The 20,184-nt window shown below is 39.5% G+C and overlaps 1 protein-coding gene across 7 annotated transcripts in view; it reads right to left on the bottom strand.

The window, feature by feature from the left end:
• Positions 1-20,184, bottom strand: part of abcc8 (ATP-binding cassette, sub-family C (CFTR/MRP), member 8) — a 226,633-nt gene that overhangs the window by 34,064 nt on the left and 172,385 nt on the right. For all 7 annotated transcript variants that reach the window (XM_060838873.1, XM_060838872.1, XM_060838875.1 and 4 more), the window contains 5 exons: positions 19,555-19,802; positions 15,250-15,416; positions 14,043-14,112; positions 8,915-9,072; positions 684-776 (listed from right to left, as the gene is read on the bottom strand). In XM_060838873.1, the coding sequence (XP_060694856.1) occupies positions 684-776; positions 8,915-9,072; positions 14,043-14,112; positions 15,250-15,416; positions 19,555-19,802 (736 nt within the window). The remainder of the gene's footprint in view (positions 1-683; positions 777-8,914; positions 9,073-14,042; positions 14,113-15,249; positions 15,417-19,554; positions 19,803-20,184) is intronic.

Genomic DNA, 20,184 nt, shown 5'->3' with positions numbered 1-20,184 from the left:
AGCAAGTTGAACTTGAACCCAGGCCTTCTAGTCAGAGTTAAGGACACTCCCACTGAATTACAAGAGCCTCCAGTAGTATGCATTATACTGAAACTACTGTAGAAGGATGGAGTTCAGGGAAGAGATTTTAAATTTAGGATGGGAGAGGTTATTCAATCCTAAACCTATAATTTGTATACTTAGACTGCTAATTAGTGCTACAAATTAGGTGTAAGTTAATTTGAATACATTACTCATGGTGTGAAAGCCTGCTAGGATAGGATTCAGCTTCAACTACTAGCCATGTACATAAACATCGTTATAATTATGTTCTTCTTGATTTGACAAATTTCAAGACCATTTAATGAGGTACATCACATAATTCATTACCATTGGGACTTACACCAACTTTTAAACAATAGTGCTGGAGGATAACTGCCAAAAATAGACTGTTATAACATTTGTCACCGTTCACAGTAGTAGATGTTACAAGAAGTGATATCATTCTTCATTTTGTTTAAATTGTTAAGCTGGTTGTATACCATTAATTCACTGCACAATATCACATTCCTTCTCAATGAGTCATTACCTGGATGTCACTGTGAAGAGTTTATTGATGAAGTAACAAGGGGCAGCAAGAAAGCACGCTACATTACAAATTTTAATGGAATCAGAATGCCATTTTAACCCGAATTAATATTTACCTCAGGGCTCGTATTGTGGTTAATCCCTCCACAGTTTCAGAAAAATGGGACAACAGGGGAAGTTGTGTGCTGTCATCTAATTGCTGGAGGTCTCTGCAGTAAGTAGGAGAATGATGAGCATTCTAATGCATGTTAAAGATTTTATCATATAGCTTCTAATTCAGCTGTACTGGAACAAATTCTAATAAAAATTTTCTTGTGATGAATCCTCAAGTGCAATAGGATTGTCAGTTACAAACTTGACAATCTGAATTATCACAATGTGAAAATTTCACATGCAGGATTAATATTTTCAGATCAACCTGTTCAGAGATGTTATGGCACATCTGTCAAGCAGGTGAGACTTGGAACTGGGCCTTCTAGCTCAGAACCCATTCATAGACAAGAAAAACATATTTGATTTTTTTCAATTAATTAGGAAACATGCAACCATTTATCAATGATAATAATATACATTAGATACAAGTTTCTTACAACTACTGCAGTAAAGGATTCTGCTATTTCCCTTTGTGCATTCTTAAAAATACAATAAATACCACAGTAGTTGGGCTCTATTTTGTGAAGCTTTCACTTCAGGAAGGATCTATAGTCATGAGAACTTCAAACATGAGTGGTTTTTGGAACAGATCAGGTGAAGAAATGCAGGAAAAATATTTTCAAGCTAGTGAGAAATTTTGACAGACCATGAGGAGAAAAGTATTAAATATTAATAGGTTTAAAAAGAAATTTGAGGATACTTAGCTTCACGTACTGTGAGTGAATCTCACCTTGTGCCACTTTGAAACTCTCATTATAGGATTTAAGCATTAAAGTTGCAGAACAATGTACACATAAGACAAGAGACTAGTGTGAACATGTTTGTCAATGTCCCCCAAGAAAAAGACAGACAGAGGTGGTAATAGCAACTATTTACAAATATAGAGAGATAGAACTGTACAGCATGGGATCGGACCCCTCAGCCCAACTTGTCCATGCTGACCAAATATCTTAAATTAATTAAGTCCCATTTGCCAGCATTTCGGCAATACCTCTCTAAACCCTTCCTGTTCATATATCCATCCAGATGCCTGTTATAATTGTACCAGCCTCCACTACTTCCTCCAGCAGCTCATTCTATACATGCACCACCCTCTGCGAGAAAAAGTTGCCCCTTAGGTCCCTTATAAATCTTTCCCCTCTCACCATAAACTTATGCCCTCTAGTTTTGGACTCCCCTATCCTAGAGAAAAGACCTTGACAATTCACCCTATTTATGCCCCTCATGATTTTATAAACTTCTATAAGTAATGTGCAAACCCTGCACAGTGATCTGATGATGCAATCCAAACCCAGGACCCTATCACTATGAGGCAGCAGTGCTAACCACTGAGTTACTGTGCCACCCAAAGAAAGTGCTAAAAAAAAATTAGTGTAGAGTTGAACCTTTTAGAACTTTCATAACAAATCTATGTTTTGATGAATTAAAACTGCATTAAAAATGTTATTGCATGTATTTGGTGCAGTTGGCTAGATTTTGTTCACTTTTGAACTTTGAATCACACCCAACCATAATGAGGAGATAAAAGCTCTCAGTTTCAGCATCAAATGAGTTTTGTGTAGAATGATAGAAATATACACCACAGGAGACCATTGGCCATCACACCTGTTTCAGCTCTTTGATAAAGCAGACATGCTTACTTCCAAATTGCCATTTTTGTAGAAACTGTGTACCAATTCAACTTCTTTTATATTAACCAATGGAATCAGTTCCCAACTCTTTTTCAGGTAAATGTTCCAGATGAAATACAAAAATGTGATTTTAAAAAATCTCTTGATCTCCTTGCTAGATCTTATGCTACTGATTTTAAATCTATGATCTGTGATCATTGGTTCGGCCGCATTTAGAATACGGTGTAGAGTTCTGGTCGCCACATTACCAAAAGGATGTGGACGCTTTGGAGAGGGTGCAGGGAAGGTTTATGAGGATGTTGCCTGGTATGGAAGGTGCTAACTATGAAGAAAGGTTGAGTAGGTTAGGTTTATTTTCATTAGAAAAAAAGGAGATTGAGGGGACCTGAATTGAGGTTTACAAAATCATGAAGGGTATAGACAGGGTGGATAGAGACAAGCTTTTTCCCAGGGTGAAGGATTCAGTAATGAGAGGTCACGCTTTCAAGGCGAGAGGTGAAAAGTTTAAGGGGGATACATGCAGCAAGTACTTCACACAGAGGGTGGTGGGCGTTTGGAATGTGTTGCCAGCAGAGGTGGTAGAGGAAGACACGGTAGATGCATCTGGATAAATGCATGAGTTGGTGGGGAGTAGAGGGATACAGATTTTTAGGAATTGACCGACAGGTTTAGACAGTACATTTGGATCGACTCAGGCTTTGAGGGCCGAAGGGCTGGATCCTGGGCTGTAAACTTTCTTTGTTCTTTGTTATTGATACACTCCTCAGAGACAGAGTAGCTTTTCCCCTCATGATCTATCAAGATTTCTCACTATCTTCAAGGTATTGCTGCCATCACCACTTAACCTTTTCTATTCCGGAAGTAGAAATACTGGCATTTCCAACCTCTCCTCCTACTTGTAGTCTCTGATCCTTGGTAACAGCATATATACAGTTCTACATAACTAAAAAACTTTCCTGGAATGAATAGTTCCCAATACTCTGAGAGACTTAACCAATTTAGTAATTTGTTAATTTTTTTTGTTTTTATATTTTATTCTACTATTTATAAAAAGTAAGTAGCGTTTTTTAAACTTCAGGGTTATATGGATATCATTTACACTTTTCAAAATTGTGCCATTTATAGTAAACTCTCTCTCCAGTTTAGTCTTACCAATGTTCATTATTTACATTTGTATACGTTGGATTCCATCTGCTATACTACAATTTTTATACTGTCATGTCTAAAAAGCCTGAAGAGGTCTTAAATTGTTTATATTTTGGAAAATATATTCTTGCAGGTTTTAAAATAGCTACCAACCACAGAATCTGCTTCCCAAAAACTTCGAGGACAAAAACTAACTTAATACCCTCTGGGACTGTCACATCTTGGGCAGTGCAAAATCTTTCTAGTCAAACTCACAAAGGAGCAACGAGTAGTCTGTATCCTCCAGTAGGGTTTGGTTTGAAATAAAACTGCACTACACAAAATTAGAATTCCTAACACTAGAGATTGCCCTCAGTCCCCACAAGAATCTCTCAAAACCAGATTGATTTGATCAGATGCATCAAAGCTACCTTGTTCACTGCAGTGACTCATCCAGGAATTCTGGTAATGTGACTGCATCACTTTTGAATAGTTTTAATTATACAGCTTGGATGTCTTTCCTCAGTCTGTTTGTATCATCAGACCAGAAATAACAGGAGCAGCTCCAGTCTTTGATAACAGTCCGCCTCTAGTCTCAAGTTCTTTTGAAATCCTGATTTCTGGGAAGAATTCTGTATCTTACCTGAAATGTGAACTAATTCCCAGTCACAAAAATATGTTTTAATATATATTCTATAAGAAGTATTATTTGTTTTCCTAATGAACCTGTTCAATGATGTTATTATACACTTCTGAAGCAGGTGGGACATCAACCAATGTCTCCTGGCTCAGAGATAGAACACTATCACAGTGCTACAAGAGCAAGCTCAACAGAAATTGAATTTATGTTTTTTTTAAAAACGTAACTCATTTTTTATAATAAATCTGTTCAGAAGTATTATTATATATGTCGGGAAGGTAGGATTTGAACTGGGCATTTCGGCCCAGGACAGGACACTACCACTGTGCCATAAGAGGTCCCTCAATAGGAATTATTATCTTTTAACTTTAAAAGAAATTAACCAATTTATATAATCAACTTGTTCACGGATGTTATTACACACTTCTGGAGCAGGTGGGATTTGAATGCAGTCCTCAGTCCAGGGTGAGGGACACTATCCTAGCACCACAAGAGGGTCCCCAAAAGGAATTATTTTGCCGCATCTTCAACTACGTTCATCTGTGTCTGATATCTACATAGAGGAGTTTCTGATAGACCATGCAAGTGCAAAAATCACTGCATATTAACTTTTTGGTCTTTAATTTGTTAGAAGTAAACTTTTCAGATGGTAGCTTTTTTATTTTAATTTTTCAAATTAATTTTTTATAGTCATCCTCCTTTATGCATGACAGAAATAATTTTTATTCTTATGCTCTTGAGATTTTGAAAAAAGGCAGTGGTGCATTTTCCCAAAAAAGGTTTGTGAAGTCCAATTTTAATGATGAAGTATTGCAAATATAGTAGGATGTAATTTGCAATTGTAAATTTTTTCCTTGTCTTTTTCCTATGCTCTTCTTTCGATGTTTGTATTAATGTCAGTCACAATAACTAGCTCTCTGTGTTTTGAATTTTTTTAATAAACCTTAATTTGTATTAGCATTAAAATATTTGCGATAGTTCATCATTAAAATTGGACTTCACAAACTGGTTTTGGAAAAATGCACCACTGCCTTTTTCAAAACGTCAAGAGAATAAGAATAGAAATTATTTCTGTTTTGCAGAGAGATGGGCGACTATGAAAAAAAAATTTGAAAAATGAAAATGAAAAAACTAGCATCTGAAAATTTTATTACTGTGATTCCTACATCAATAACTTATACTTATTAAATATTTAACATAGTCAAATAATCTAAAATCATTATCAATTAAAAAAAGTTTTTAAAAAATTGACATTTTGAGACTGAGCCATAGTAGGAGGTCTCAGGCAAAGACTGATCAATTGCTGGATCAAAGAGGTAAATTTTTAAGAGCAAGGCTGAGAGATTCAGGGACAAATTCAGAACTTAGAGCCAAGGTAACTGAAAGTACCACTAATAATTGGGGAGTGATTAAAATAAGAAGTGTTCAAGAGGCTAAAATTGGATTAGGGTATGACTGAGGCAGAAGACTTTTGGATAACTTGGAGATGCTGGTGTTGGACTGGGGTTTACAAAGTTAAAAATCACAACAACAGGTTATAGTCCAACAGATTTAATTGGAAGCACTAGCTTTTGGAGTGCTACTCCTTCATCAGGTGGTTGTGGAATATATAATCGTAAGGCACAGAATTTATAGCAAAGTTTACACTGTAATGTAACTGAAATTATACATTGAAAAATACCTTGATTGTTTGGTAAGTCTCTTATCTGTTAGAATGACCATGTTAGTTCCACTTCTTTCATATGTAAATCACAAAACTTTTTTTAAAAGTTACATTCTCAGGTTAACATTAACAATTGGTGTCAGCCCAGATAATATGTTGAAAGTGTTAGCCCCCGTGTGCTGTTGTCTGTGCCATATTTAGAATGATTCTAATTTTAAAAAATGAGTTAACAGAGTCTTACATGGATTCATGCATTTTTTGAACAAGGTACAATGTAACTCTGCAAGTACAAATTCACTCCATAAACATATATGTGTGTGTGTGTGCGTGACAGACTCAGATGTACAGCATGGAAACAGACCGTTCGGTCCAACCCATCCATGCCGACCAGATATCCCAACCCAAACTAGTCCCACCTGCCAGCACCCGGCCCATATCCCTCCAAACCCTTCCTATTCATGTACCCATCCAAATGCCCCTTAAATGTTGCAATTGTATCAGCCTCCACCACATTGTCTGGCAGCTCATTCCATACACGTACCACCCTCTGCGTAAAAAGTTGCCCCTTAGGTCCCTTTTACATCTTTCCCCTCTCATCCTAAACCTATGCCCTCTAGTTCTGGACTCCCTGACCCCAGGGAAAAGGCTTTGTCTATTTATCCTATCCATGCCCCTCAATTTTATAAACCTCTGTAAGGTCACCCCTCAGCCTCCGACACTCCAGGGAAAACAGCCCCAGCCTGTTCAGCCACTCCCTGTAGCTCAGATCCTCCAACCCTGGCAACATCCTTGTAAATCTTTTCTGAACCCTTTCAAGTTTCACAACATCTTTCTGATAGGAAGGAGACCAGAATTCCACGCAATATTCCAACAGTGGCCTAAACAATGTCCTGTGCAGCCGCAACATGATCTCGCAACTCCTGTACTCCATCCTCTGACCAATAAAGGAAAGCAAACGCCTTCTTCACTATCCTATCTACCTGTGAGTGTCTGAGAGAGAGTGCATATGTGTGTGAGTGTAAAGGGGTCTACGTCTGTAAGGGGGTGCATGTGAGAATGTGGGAGTGTGTGTGTGTCTGTAGGAGTGTGTGTCTGTGTGTCTGTGGGGTGGAGGGGTTGTGCATGTCTGTGAGAGAGAGAGTGTACATGTGTACTGAGCAGAGGCTATGGTAACAGATGAATGGGCACCACACAACAATCAACAGACAGGAGTGTTCCCTCCCAATTGGAGAACATTTCAGCAGTCTAGGAATTCGACCTTGGACATTCGGGTGACAATCCTCCAAGGTGGACTTCTGGACAGGCAGCAGCGAAAAGTGGCTGAGCCAAGGCTGATAGCTAGGTTCGGCACCCATAGGGAGGGCCTCAACCGGGACCTTGGGTTCATGTAACACTACAGCTGATCATCATTGCACTACACACACATACACAGGCACTTCTACACACAGACACACTCCTATACACAGACACTCTCCTATACACAGACACTCTCACACACTCCTACAGACGCACACTCCCACAGGCACCCTCTCACAGACTTAGACCTCTTTACACTCACACATACACACTTTCTCACAGACACTCACAACCCCCCAACCCAGACACACACACAAACCCACATGCACACATAAACACACTTGTTCTAGTACTTGTACTTTGCTCAAAAAATGCATGAATCCATGTAAGTTTTTGTTAATTCATTTTTTAGATTAGAAATCAGTCTAAACATTACGGCACAGATAACAGCACACGGGGGCTAACACTTCCAACACATTATCTGGGCTGACACCGATTGTCAATGTTAACCTGTGAATGTAACTTTTAAAAAAGTTTTGCGATTTACTTATGAAAGAAGTGAAACCAACATGGCCATTCTAACAGATGAGAGACTTAAACAATCAAGGTATTTTTCAATGTATAATTTCAGTTACATCACAGTGTAAATGTTTGCTTTAAATTCTGTGTCTTACAATTGTCCTCCACAACCACCTGATGAAGGAGCAGTGCTCTGAAAGCTAGTGCTTCCAATTAAACATGTTGGACTATAACCTGGTGTTGTTGTGATTTTTAACTTTGCATACCCCAGTCCAACACCGACATCTCCAAACCATGACTAGGGATGAAAATATTTAACAGAGAAGGGACTTTGTGGTGAGTACCAATGACAATGTTTTCAACCTTTCTCACATTCTTGTTGGAAGAAATCTCTGATCATCCTTGAGCAGATGTCAAACCAGCAATATGACAAATCGGAAACAATGGAGGGGTTCGTCCGTGTGATGATGAGATAGAGTATCCTCAACATACACGTGGAATCTGATGCTATATTTTTGCATGATATTTCTAAGGACTAGCATGAGCTGAGGATTGGAAAGGGCCATGATTAGATCCTTGGGCAACTCCAGAGTTAAATGGAACAAGAGTAGAAAAAGCCATTGCGGATAATTTTCTTGTAATAATTAAAATCATAAAATCAAACCAAGCCAAGATAGTTCCACCAACCAGGATGGTGGAGCAGATCTTTTGGGGGAGTTAACTGTATATTAATTTAATGCAGGTTATGTATATTAACTAGGAACTTACATGAACAACTGCAGAAAGACATAGTATAAAACTATTGTTTTTCCATTAAAATGTTTGTAACTAATTAAATCAAAACATTTGCTAAGATTAACTTCAGTTATATTCTTCACCAGCTGGGTTCTAGGATTAAAACAAGAGTAAATTGTTGCGACCAATTGTGTTAAAGGTAGAAAATAGGTCCAGAACGATATTAAAGGACTGCTTACAGTCACAAGGATGCAACTTGTCTTAATATAATTAACAGTGATCTGCACTCAGTTGGTCATCTCACTCAAAGAAGCGCATAACGGGTCTCATTTTAGAAATTGCACACTAGTTCAATCAAACTTTCTCTTCAGTTGCTGAGGCTACAATTACTGCAGATTATTGCAATAGACTTTTGGGAACTTTGCTCCACATTTCACTATGCTTCACCCTACCCACGACAGATGGCTAACACAGCAGTTCCAGTTTCCCAGTGGCATTAGGTTTCTCCTTGATGCTATCAACAGGCTGGTTCTGTAATTTTAACTCCCTATACAACAGCATATTCAGTTCCTGGTGGGAAGTTACCTGGATGCTACTCTGAAGTATTTCTGAATGAAGTAATAAGCCACAGCGAGAGGAACTAAGGCAATAAGGAATACAGGGGTCACATATGAGATCACAGCCAAGGCAGAGACACACAGAAGAGTTGATCGACTGAGACACTCCAGAGTGGCAGGAATGTGCTGAAAATAAACACAAACATCAAATCATTCAAAATTAATTAAATAACATTAAAATAAAATTAGAATTTCATAATCCGCCCCCATTCTTCAAATCTATTGAACTAAACAAATCATCATTGAAACAGTTATTTTACTAGGAGTGAGAATTCAAGAATTTGTCAGTGTCAAGGAGGTGAACATATGCTGTTGCAGGTGAAAGGGTTTCTCTGCCAACATCAGATTAGCTTTCTCAAAGTTTATAGCTTCATTTACTCGAATCTATAGCAGCTCTCCATTGACATTACAAGTATTCAACATTTATCAAAAATATTTGAGAAACAAACTTCAAGAGAAAGTTAACAACACAGATTACCAGCAGTCCCTGGGTTTTGAACAGTTTCTGTTCTGGAGTCTTTGTATGCAAGTCAGAACACATTGCAGGCTAATATAAAACAGTCTTTTGTAAGTATGAGGAAATATTCATGCTACATTTTTGGAATTATATTTAATACACCTTTGTTTGGGATTGCATTTATAAGCATTTGTAGGTCGGATGCTCATAGGTCAGAGACCCCTGTGTATAAAGACAGCCAGCAAACAAGGGATTTCTCATGAGGTGACAAATGGTGTGATGAGAAGATTGCAATTGACCTTGCATATATAGATTTATAAAAGGCATTTGTTTCATTTATTAGGTTACTGGTAAAATTAAAGTCCAAGAGATACAGAGGACAGTAAAAGCAGGGATACAAAATTAGTTAAGGGACAGGTACAGACAGATGTGATGAATGGTCTTTCGTTATACTGGAGAAACGAATGCAGAGTCAGCCTTGAAGGCTCAGTATTCAGACCATTGCTGTTTTCGATAGACATGAGTGAATTTGACTTGGTGGTATTGGGCACAATCTAAATATTTGAACAGGACTTAAAATGTGCAAGCGTAATATACAGTAAGGAAGAGGACAAAAGTGGCTGACACATGACACATGAACACAGTGTGAAATGACATTATCAGAAGAATACGGAGAGACAATACAATCAAAAGATTGGGGAGGAACAAGAACAGAGAGACATCTCAAATGTTGTATACAAATCATTGAAGATTAACAAATGAGTTAAAGGAAATTTTGTAAAAAGCTGGAACTTACAATAAACCTACAGTAAACACTACTTCTTATAAAGCGGATGTATTGTGTCTCGTTATGGAATCAATCCTTTACAGAGAATATGAAGGCTGTGGGAAGGATGCAGACCTGCCAATCTTCCTTCCCACCTATCTGTTCCACCCTCCTCTCTGACCTATCACCTTCATCCCCATCCCCATTCAGCTATTGTGCTCTTTGCTACCTTCACCCAGCCCCACCCGCCTCCTATTTATCTCTCCACACTGGAGGCTCCCTGCCTTCATTCCTGATGAAGGGCTTTTGCCCGAAACATCGATTTTCCTGCTCCTTGGATGCTGCCTGACCTGCTGGGCTAATCTAGACTGCAAAAGAGATTTCCCAGGCTTAAGGATACGGTTAGGTAGTTAGACTGGAGAAGCTGGGGCTACTTACTACAGAGCAAAGAAAATTAACAGGGGACTTAATAGAGATGTACAAAATCAAGAAGAGTTGGATAAGATCATTGAACAGAAACTATTTCCAATGGTTTAGGGGTTAATAAACAGAAGACAAACGTTAATGTGAATGGTGAAAAAACTGGGAGAAATTAAGACATTTTTAAGAAAATGAATGGTTAGGATTTGGAATGGAGTGCCTGATAAGATGATGGATATAGATTAAAGAGTAGCCTTCAAACGGAAATTGTATAATCAGTTGAAAGAAAAGAAAATTGCAGGAATTTGGATAAAAAGTGAGGATAATCTGGATTTAATCTACAAAGGAGCTAGGACAGTTTCACTGAACTGAACAGTCTCCTTTTGGTATGCTTTACTATGGTTCCATAAGCCTAACTATTGGAAACTAGACCGCAAAAGGATGCTTATTGTAATTGATCAGCAGCTGGATGGGACATTTCATGATTTTGATAGTTAAATTGGTCATGCCATGCAAACATAAACTGCGCAGCACATCTGCATTTAAACAGCTACAACAAAGTAAAATGTTGAAGTCAGCAGGTTCTAGAACAGTATCTGAGCTCTGGTAATACCAATCCACAAAGTTCTGAAGGATAACAAAAACTTGTCTTTCACTCTCGGAGGAGAATGCTTGTTCTTAATACTTTGCTATTTTTTCCTGCAGCTGCTGGATAACAGAGGAAGAAATGAAGGAGAGAGCGCCTCTATTTTTCTCCTTCATTGGAGAAGGAAGGTAATGTTAAAGGTGAGTAGTAAGATAAGCAACATTTCCACTTGACTCAATCTGGCCTGTCTACCTTTGCCTCAAAAATCCTATAAGTTATTGCCTGGAATACTTGCTTCCTGTCTCCCAGCTCAGACTTATAACTAGAGATATTAGCTAGGGATAACGAGGAATTTACTAATGCTTGGGAATTCATCTATAATGTGAACCTGGTGCAGAGTGGGCAATGCTCCCTTCCCAGATGAAGCTAGTAAGGGTAAAAATGGCTTTATAATTGTGGAATCAAGCAGCAGATATCTAAAGAGGAGGTTTCAGTAACTTCACAATTAGTCGCAAGCTTTGAGGGCAATCTCCCAGGACATGCAGCAACTGTGAGAAATGGCAGACTTCCTCCACATCACACAGCTTTGTGCACTTACCAGGCACTAATAAAATATCCTACACCAGGCCCCCATATTAGAGGCAGACAGAGATCTCGGCAGAAATTGTTCAATTACAATAATTGCAAAATCTATCACGCACATACTTGAGGCTCCCATTTTAATGTGAACTAACAGCAGGCTGCTGAACCTTGGGCAATATCCTTCCACTGAGTCAGCAACTCCACTGAACAATGTCTGTTGAAGTCTCAGTCTGCCTCTCATATTGGGGATTAGTGGTGCTGGAAAAGCACAGCAGGTCAGGCAGCATACGAGGAGCAGGAAAATCGACGTTTCGGGCTAAAGTCTTTCATCAGGAATGAAGGCAGAGTGCCTGAAGGGTGGAGAGATAAATGAGAGGGGGGTGGGGATGGGGAGAAAGTAGCATAGCGTACAATAGGTGAGTGGCTGTGGGGATGAAGGTGATAGGTCAGAGAGAAGGGTGGAGTGGATAGGTGGAAGAGAAGATAGGCAGGTAGGACAAGTCATGGGGACAGTGCTGAGCTGGAAGTGAGGTGGGGGAAGGGGAAAAGAGGAAACTGTTGAAGTCCACATAGATGCTCTGGGGTTGAAGTGTTCTGAGGCGGAAGATGACGCGTTCTTCCTCCAGGCGTTGGGTGGTGAGGGAGCGGTGGTGGAGGAGGCCCAAGATCTCCATGTCCTCGGCAGAGTGGGAGGGGGAGTTCAAATGTTGGGCCACAGGGCGGTGTGGTTGACTTGTGCGTGTGTCCCAGAGATGCTCCCTAAAGCACTCTGCTAGGAGGCGTCCAGTCTCTCCAATGTAGAGAAGACCACATCGGGAGCAACGGATACTATAAATGATATTGGTGGATGTACAGGTAAAACTTTGATGGATGTGGAAGGCTCCTTTAGGGCCTTGGAAGGAGGCGAGGGAGGAGGTGTGGGCGCAGGTTTTGCAATTCCTGCGGTGGCAGGGGAAGATACCAGGACGGGAGGGTGGGTTGTTGGGGGGGCGTGGACCTGACCAGGTAGTCACGGAGGGAACGGTCTTTGTGGAAGGCAGAAAGGGGTGGGGAGGGAAATATATCCCTGGTGGTGGGTAGCGGAAATGTCAGCAGATGATTTGGTTTATGCCAAAGTTGGTAGGGTGGAAGGTGAGCACCCCTTCTCACCTTCCCATACCTCCTCCTTCACCTCCATCCAAGGCCCTAAAGGAGCCTTCCACATCCAAAGTTTTACCTGCAATTCCACCAATATCATTTATTGTATCCGTTGCTCCCGATGCGGTCTCCACTACATTGGGGAGACTGGATGCCTCCTAGCAGAGCCCTTTAGGGAACATCTCTGGGACACCCACACTGCCCCATGGCCCAACATTTCAACTCCCCCTCCACTCTTCCGAGGACATGGAGGCCCTGGGCCTCCTTCACCGCCGGTCCCTCACCACCCGACGCCTGGAGGAGGAAGAATGCCTCATCTTCCGCCTCGGAACACTTCAACCCCAGGGCATCTATGTTTCCTCTTTCCCCCTTACCCCACCTCACTTCCAGATCAGCGCTGTCCCCATGACTTGTTCTACCTGCCTATCTTCGTTTCCACCTATCCACTCCACCCTCCTCTCTGACCTATCACCTTCATCCCACCCCAATCCACCCATTGTACTCTTTGCGACCTTCTCCCACCCTCCTCCCTGACCTATCACGTTCACTCCCCCAGCCACTCACCTATTGTACTCTATGCTACTTTCTCCCCACCCTCACCCTCTTCTCATTTATCTCTCCACCCTTCAGACACTCTGCCTGTTTTCCTGATGAAGGACTTTTGCCCAAAACATCGATTTTCCTGCCCCTCGAAAGCTGCCCGAACTGCTGTGCTTTTCCAGCACCACTAATCCAGAATCTAGTTTCCAGCATCTGCAGTCATTGTTTTTACCCTCTCATATTGGGGGCCTGATACAGGATCACTGCAGTCTCATTTGTTGCATTCATGGAACCAGTCAGCGATCTCAGCAGATACTGTTCAGTGGTCCATGTTCAGAGATGGTCTTAAACACTAAAAATCCAGCAGAAAGCTGTCCCCATTATTTGAATGCCAAAAAAAGTATCTATTTTACAGTCCACATCTATGCAGATCTTAAGTATATCTTTACATTGCATGTACATCTAATTGTAAACTTCTGAATGCTATTGCTGGGTGGTAACTACCTGACATTTTCATTGCTTCCTGATGGAATTCATGAAGGATTGTGCCATAACAGAAGAATATTTATTTACAGGGAGATCCCTGGACTATCAGAGAAGTATCTTACCTGGTCAATGATATTAGTGTCTGCAGAAAATCGATTTAGTATATTTCCAAGAGGAGTGGTTTCAAAGAACCTGAATGAAAATAAGCAGCAATAAGGAATTTGTACTGAATATTTAGAGCTAATGGCTATTTTTTATTTTGTAATGTTCCGCTTTGGTCCCTTGTCTTACACATGAGATTTAGTTCTGCTGCAACATTCACTTTGTAGCTACTGGTAGTAATTTCTGATGATTATTGCGCATGTAATTAAGTACTCTCGATAATGCTTAAATTACATGTTGTTAATGAGCTACCCACAACTCTAAGGGTCCTACTCGTCTATAAAGGTTTCGTTTGTCACGTTTAGCTTCTAATTTCCTAAGTTTTGCTTTTAGTCTCTGGTTCAAATTCATTGGAAGCAAATGGAAACAAATTATTGCATTAGATAAATTTTGTTGATTCCTTTCAGGATCACTGGTGCCATATCACCTGTCCAATTTATTATTCTTTTAAGTGAGGAATTCTAAGAAAAAAAAACATGAAATTTTGTAAATTTATCTACCTGCCAGTATTCTGTATCAAAGCAGACTAACATCAGACTGTGGGCAGATCTAGAAATTTCAAGCTTGCCTAAGCCACCAATTCCTTTGAAATTTTGGCTCACTTTGATTGAAAAAAATCACATATAAATACATTAGGACGAGCACTCAAATGTGACAAGCTAGCTTTTAAACTATGAGGCAACTTGAACAAAACCTTTATGGTTGGCACTACATTGGACAGTTACTACTATTGGTATTTGGGATGATCAGCTGCATTAATCCTTGTTTTGCTGAGTATAATGACCTGCCTAATTATCAGTGGAAAAAAATAAACCACAAGAGAGTCATAACAAGAAGAGACACTTGCCTTGCCTAACAAAATGCTGTTTCATTGCATGTTTGAAATAGGTACAAATAACATGAACTAATTAACATTTCTTTCCATTGGGACTTCCTGCTAGACAATTCTACATTCAAAGACTGGGATATTAGAGTTGAACACAAATTAAACATTAACTCTTTCAGAACCATTACTTTATACAATAGCATGGAACTGAAGTTGATAAAACATAAAACTGGGCAACATGTAAATTGAGCTGTTAGTTGGAGTCATGTGAGGTTAAAAATATGTCCTTATAATTTAAAGTTGATATCAATGAAACATAATTTCGAAAGATAGTCCAATACCTCATGGGTGCCAGGATGACCTTGTTGAGCAAACTCTTGTGTAGTTCCTTGGTCACTTTGAGACCTGTCCATTCCACAGCAATAGAGGTAACTAAGCAGAGGATAATCCCTAGGCAGCACAGAATGCTGAACACTATTGTGTAGGAGGAATGATTGAAGCGACAGTCCTAGTGCAACAAATATAAATAAAAACAATACACAATGATGCAATGCTGACCACTCCAGTAAAACAAGTAAGTCTATTTCTTTATAGTGGGTTTCATGGGTCTTATCTATATAATGACAGAATCCTGGAAAGTGCTTACCTATAATGAAGGTCTCCAACTTTTCTTTACATTTAAATTAATAGAAAAAAAATTGAAAAAGCTTAGTTCCAGATCCCAATTCTCCTTGCTTCATAATCCTGTTTGTGATTTTCCCCAAGAACGCTTTGCAATTAATTGTATCCCTATATTTTTAGTACACTATTTATTCCAATCAAAAATGCTCAGTCAGGTACCATTGCTTTCTAAATGTGTTTTACATTTTCTATTCAATGATACTTCAGGTTTAATGGATCACTTGTAGCCTTTTGATTTAGAACAAATGAAATAATAATTTTTGTATCCTTTTGATGCTTCTGTTAATGATCTGTAATTTTATACTTTGGATCCCAGTGAATAAATTATTTATATTAAAAGTGGACCAATTCACCAATAGATTTAAGGTGTTGGTGGTTTTATTTTTATTGAATCAACTGTGAAAGAGAAAAGTCATGGACAGATAATTCAGTAATCATCGCGTTAAAATCTACATTTCATTTGCACATATAAGAATGGCATTAGATGTCAGAATGCACATTGGACGTATTTAAGTAGTAAGGTTTCCTTGGGTTCAGTTATAACTTTTTAAAAGGGGTTTCAATCTAAATGTAAATATGCTTCATTGATCAGTGTGGCATTTTTATACATTCTTGGTAGATTTATTGTGCAATTCATAATTATCTTGTCATTCCACAGACTTCAGTGTTTAGCCATTTGAAAAGACTGCAACATGATGCTGCCACATTTTCTATGTATAAAAAAGAGGTTTACATTACAGATGCAGGCAGAGAACAGATTCTTTCCTTGTGAGTACAGATTTAAGATTTATTGTTAGGACAAAATAAGATGGGTTTTGATCTGCATCAATGAAGCCAATGCAAATGTCAATTAAGTTGTGAAAACATTTACCTCTCCCAATACTGCCACAGAAAATGAAGATTAAAAACAAAAACACTTGAAAATGATTTGGCTAAACTCAGCACACAAAGTCTCAAGACTGAATTTCCCTTCCCTGGAAGTGATGAGAAGGAAATGAGAAGGGGAAAGAATTTGGTGATTTTGCACTGAAAAATTGTTCCTCCCTACTTCCCCAATCCCCATCCCTTCCTTGCCACATCATCAATTCAGTGCTTAGCAAGAATGTCATTTTTTAAATTTTAAAACAGTACAGTTTGCAAATAAACTATTAACATTAATAAGCTGTATACAGAGAAACAACTATTTACAGGGGAAAGGGGCAGCAAAGCCAAGCCCCAAACCCTACTGTTCAACCAGTTTTCAGGGAAATGAGGACAAATCTCAAATGCCAAAAAGGTCTATTGGGAACCTTCCTGATTCACCAGTAATTACTACCCTTCCGTGCTCAATTAATGGTCACTTAAGTGCCTCTATTCATCATCCTGCCTTCCTGGCAGGTGAGAAAAGTGGCAAATTTCCTGACTGGGAAACCAGGATGACCTGCCACTGGACTGGGGAGTTGGGCCTCCATTTGCCATAGTTTGGGGAAAATCTGAGGCACAGGTTGGGTGGGCAAGCGAATGGTCTCTGAAGCCAGTCACCTGACCTTTTCTCCACGCTTCCAACTCTCACCTTCCTGCACATCCACCATCGGGAAAACAAAAGAAAATTGCCTACCTTCTCACCACTGGATGCTGTGAAGTCTAGACCATAACCAATGGTCTTTAGCTAAAATCTGCTGGCTTTTGATTGTCTGGCTACATCTGGCAGGAGAATGTGAGGACTGCAGATGCCAGAGGTCGGGATCAAAAAGCATGGTGCTGGAAAAGCACAGCCAGCCAGGCAGTCTCCGAGGAGCAGGCGAATCGACATTTTGAGCACAAGGTCCTGTTGAAGAGCTTATGCTCAAAACATCGACTCTCCTGATCCTTAGATGCTGCTTAACTGGCTGTGCTTTTCCAGCACCACACTCTACATCTGGCAGGATATGACTCTACTGTGAAGGTCTGTGATAGGCCGAGAAACTTGCTGGTCAGCTTTTAACAAGCTGATTAGCTCACGATCAGGCAAGTTGTGGAGATGATGAGTCAATTGCCATGAACCTGTCTGTTCCTATGCTCACCTAGCAAATGGGAATCATGACCTTAGAGCAAGTTTGCACATTGGATTATACCAATTGTTACAACTGTACTGAGGATCTAGATGGAAAGGCTTCCTAGAATCTTGGACTAAGAATAATTACGGCACAGAAAGATGCTATTTGGTCTGCTATTTCCATTCTCACGCCTATTTACTTCTCCTTTTCTTCAGGTTCTATCTAATTTCCTTTAGAAGCTACAACTGACTTTGCCATCATTGTACTCTTGAGCTCTGCATTCCTGATTCTATTCACTTGTTGCACAAAACAGTTCCTCTTCTTTTCACCTTTGCTTGTTTGTGAATGACCATTAATCCATGGCCTCGGTGTCTCAATAAGCCTGTAAATGGGAACAGTTTTTTCACGATTTACTCTCCAGGCCCCCACTTTGTAATTTTGAATACTTTTATCAAATCACTTTGCAGCATTTTTGTTCCTTGCCCTCATCCTTGAAATCAATCTCACTAATCATTTCTGCACCCAGATGCTTCCTAAAGTGCAGTGTCCAGAATTTGAAATAATAAGTCAATTGAGGGACAGTCATTATTTTATAAAGGAGTTATAAATGTTTTTGGTGCTCTATAGTCTCTTATAATTTGTACACATATACCCTCAGGTGTCTTTATATCTGCATATTCTTCAGAATTGAACTCTTCATGTTATATTGTCTCTCCTCATTCTTCCTGCCAAAATATATCACTTTAACAGCAGTCACCATGCCTTTAGATGATCCATTGTACCTGACAATCTTATAATTGGATTATTGTTAATTTATTTTTCCTGAAATCATTAGACAGTTACCGCTGTCAAAAACAAAATTAATTGCTCATGTTCTTAGTTTCAAATTGAATTTATTATGTGAATGATGGGAATTAAATGCAAAGTGCTAGTTTGTAGAAATTGATTTATTCATGTGTTTTCTGCCAAAGGGCGGGCTCATTGTTTGCTGATCCTTCAATGTGGGTCATTTCCTTGGCAGCGTTTGACAGTAATGGTTTGTTGCATCTCAGGAGAAAGAGAAGGGAAAAAGTACCAAGATCACTCCACCTGGAACAGGAATCAAACCTGTGCTGTTGGTTTACTACACACACGCGAGCCATTAAGCCAGCTGATCTAATTGGCCTATAATACTGTATACCTTTTGCTTAAGATGCAGGATTCACTGTCAGTTCAGAATTTATTGCCCAACCCGAATTGCCTTTCATGGGCTGACTTCCTCAGACATTTTGGAGTAACTATAGAGTCAAATACATTCATGTCATATGCAATAGAAGGAAGGGTGATGTAAGAAAAAAAACATCTTCATTCAGTGAGTGGATGCAGTCTGGTATGGAATGCACTGCCTGGCAGTATGCTGGATGTAAGTTCAGTTGAGGCATTTCAGAGGGGATTGGATGAGTACTAGGATAGGGATAGTGTGCAAGGGTATGGGAAAAAGCAAGAGATTGGCACTCGGTAATGATGCTCGTTTGAAAAGCTGGTGCAGGCACCAGTGGGATGTATGAATCTGTGATATGATTTGTGATCTGTGATAACTGTAGATTTGCAGTGTTATGTAGGCTAGACCAGGTAAAGACAGTAGAGGTGGTGACATAATGGGAAATGTCACTGGAGTAGTAATCGAGAGACCTGGATGAATACTCTGGAGAAATGGTTTAAAATCCGCAATGGCAGCTGGTGAAATTGAAATGAAATTAATCAGTCCAGAATGTAAAGCCAGGCTCAGAAATGGTAACCATGAAATTACTATTGATTATGCAAAAATCCCACCTAGTCCTCTAATGTCCTTTAGGGAAGAAAATCTACAATGTGGACTACATGTGACTTTAGATCCACAGCAACATAGTCGATACTTAACTGCTCTCTAAAATGGTCTAGCAGTCACTCAGTTCACAATGAAGGCTTTACCTGGATCAGGGTGCAGTTTCTTTTCTCTGCTTCAATTTTAAATTGAATAGCATCGGAGGTCCATTTTGCTAGCCAGTAGTCGATTGCCACCATCACTGTGTGTTTGAAAAGTTGCGAGAAGATCAGGAGCGGCAGTAAAAGACAACCTGCAGAGCTCAGATACTTCCCACAGGCACGCCACGGCATCTTTGCTCTCTGGCGCAAGACAGATGAAAGATTGTCATCATCACCACTATCAGTAGTATCTTCTGTAATAAATGTACAAAGAAGGTCATAAAACAATGGACTAATATTCCCTTTCTCTTTCACATTGACTGCAATCTCTGTAACTGGACAGCTAAAAGTATGTATAGATTCCAAAGACATGTCCCTGAAACAAATTCACAAGTGTAGTTGTTGCTCATGCTTTAAGAGAACTGCAACTTCTAAACAGTCTACTTATTCTCATGTTTTATCTACAACCTTCAGCTTTTAAAACCCAACCTTAGTGTCACCTAGTGAATATTCCATCATTTATCTACTGTACCTTTTTCATTTTTAGCTTGATGGTAATCCTGCATCTTAGCTTTGGCCCTGTTTGAGGTTTCTCAATTTGAAAAAATAAACACACATTGAAACTTTAAGACCTTT

Source organism: Hemiscyllium ocellatum, chromosome 18 (assembly GCF_020745735.1).
Source record: "Hemiscyllium ocellatum isolate sHemOce1 chromosome 18, sHemOce1.pat.X.cur, whole genome shotgun sequence".
Lineage (NCBI taxonomy): Eukaryota > Metazoa > Chordata > Chondrichthyes > Orectolobiformes > Hemiscylliidae > Hemiscyllium > Hemiscyllium ocellatum.
This window is presented reverse-complemented; position numbering and strand designations above follow the sequence as displayed.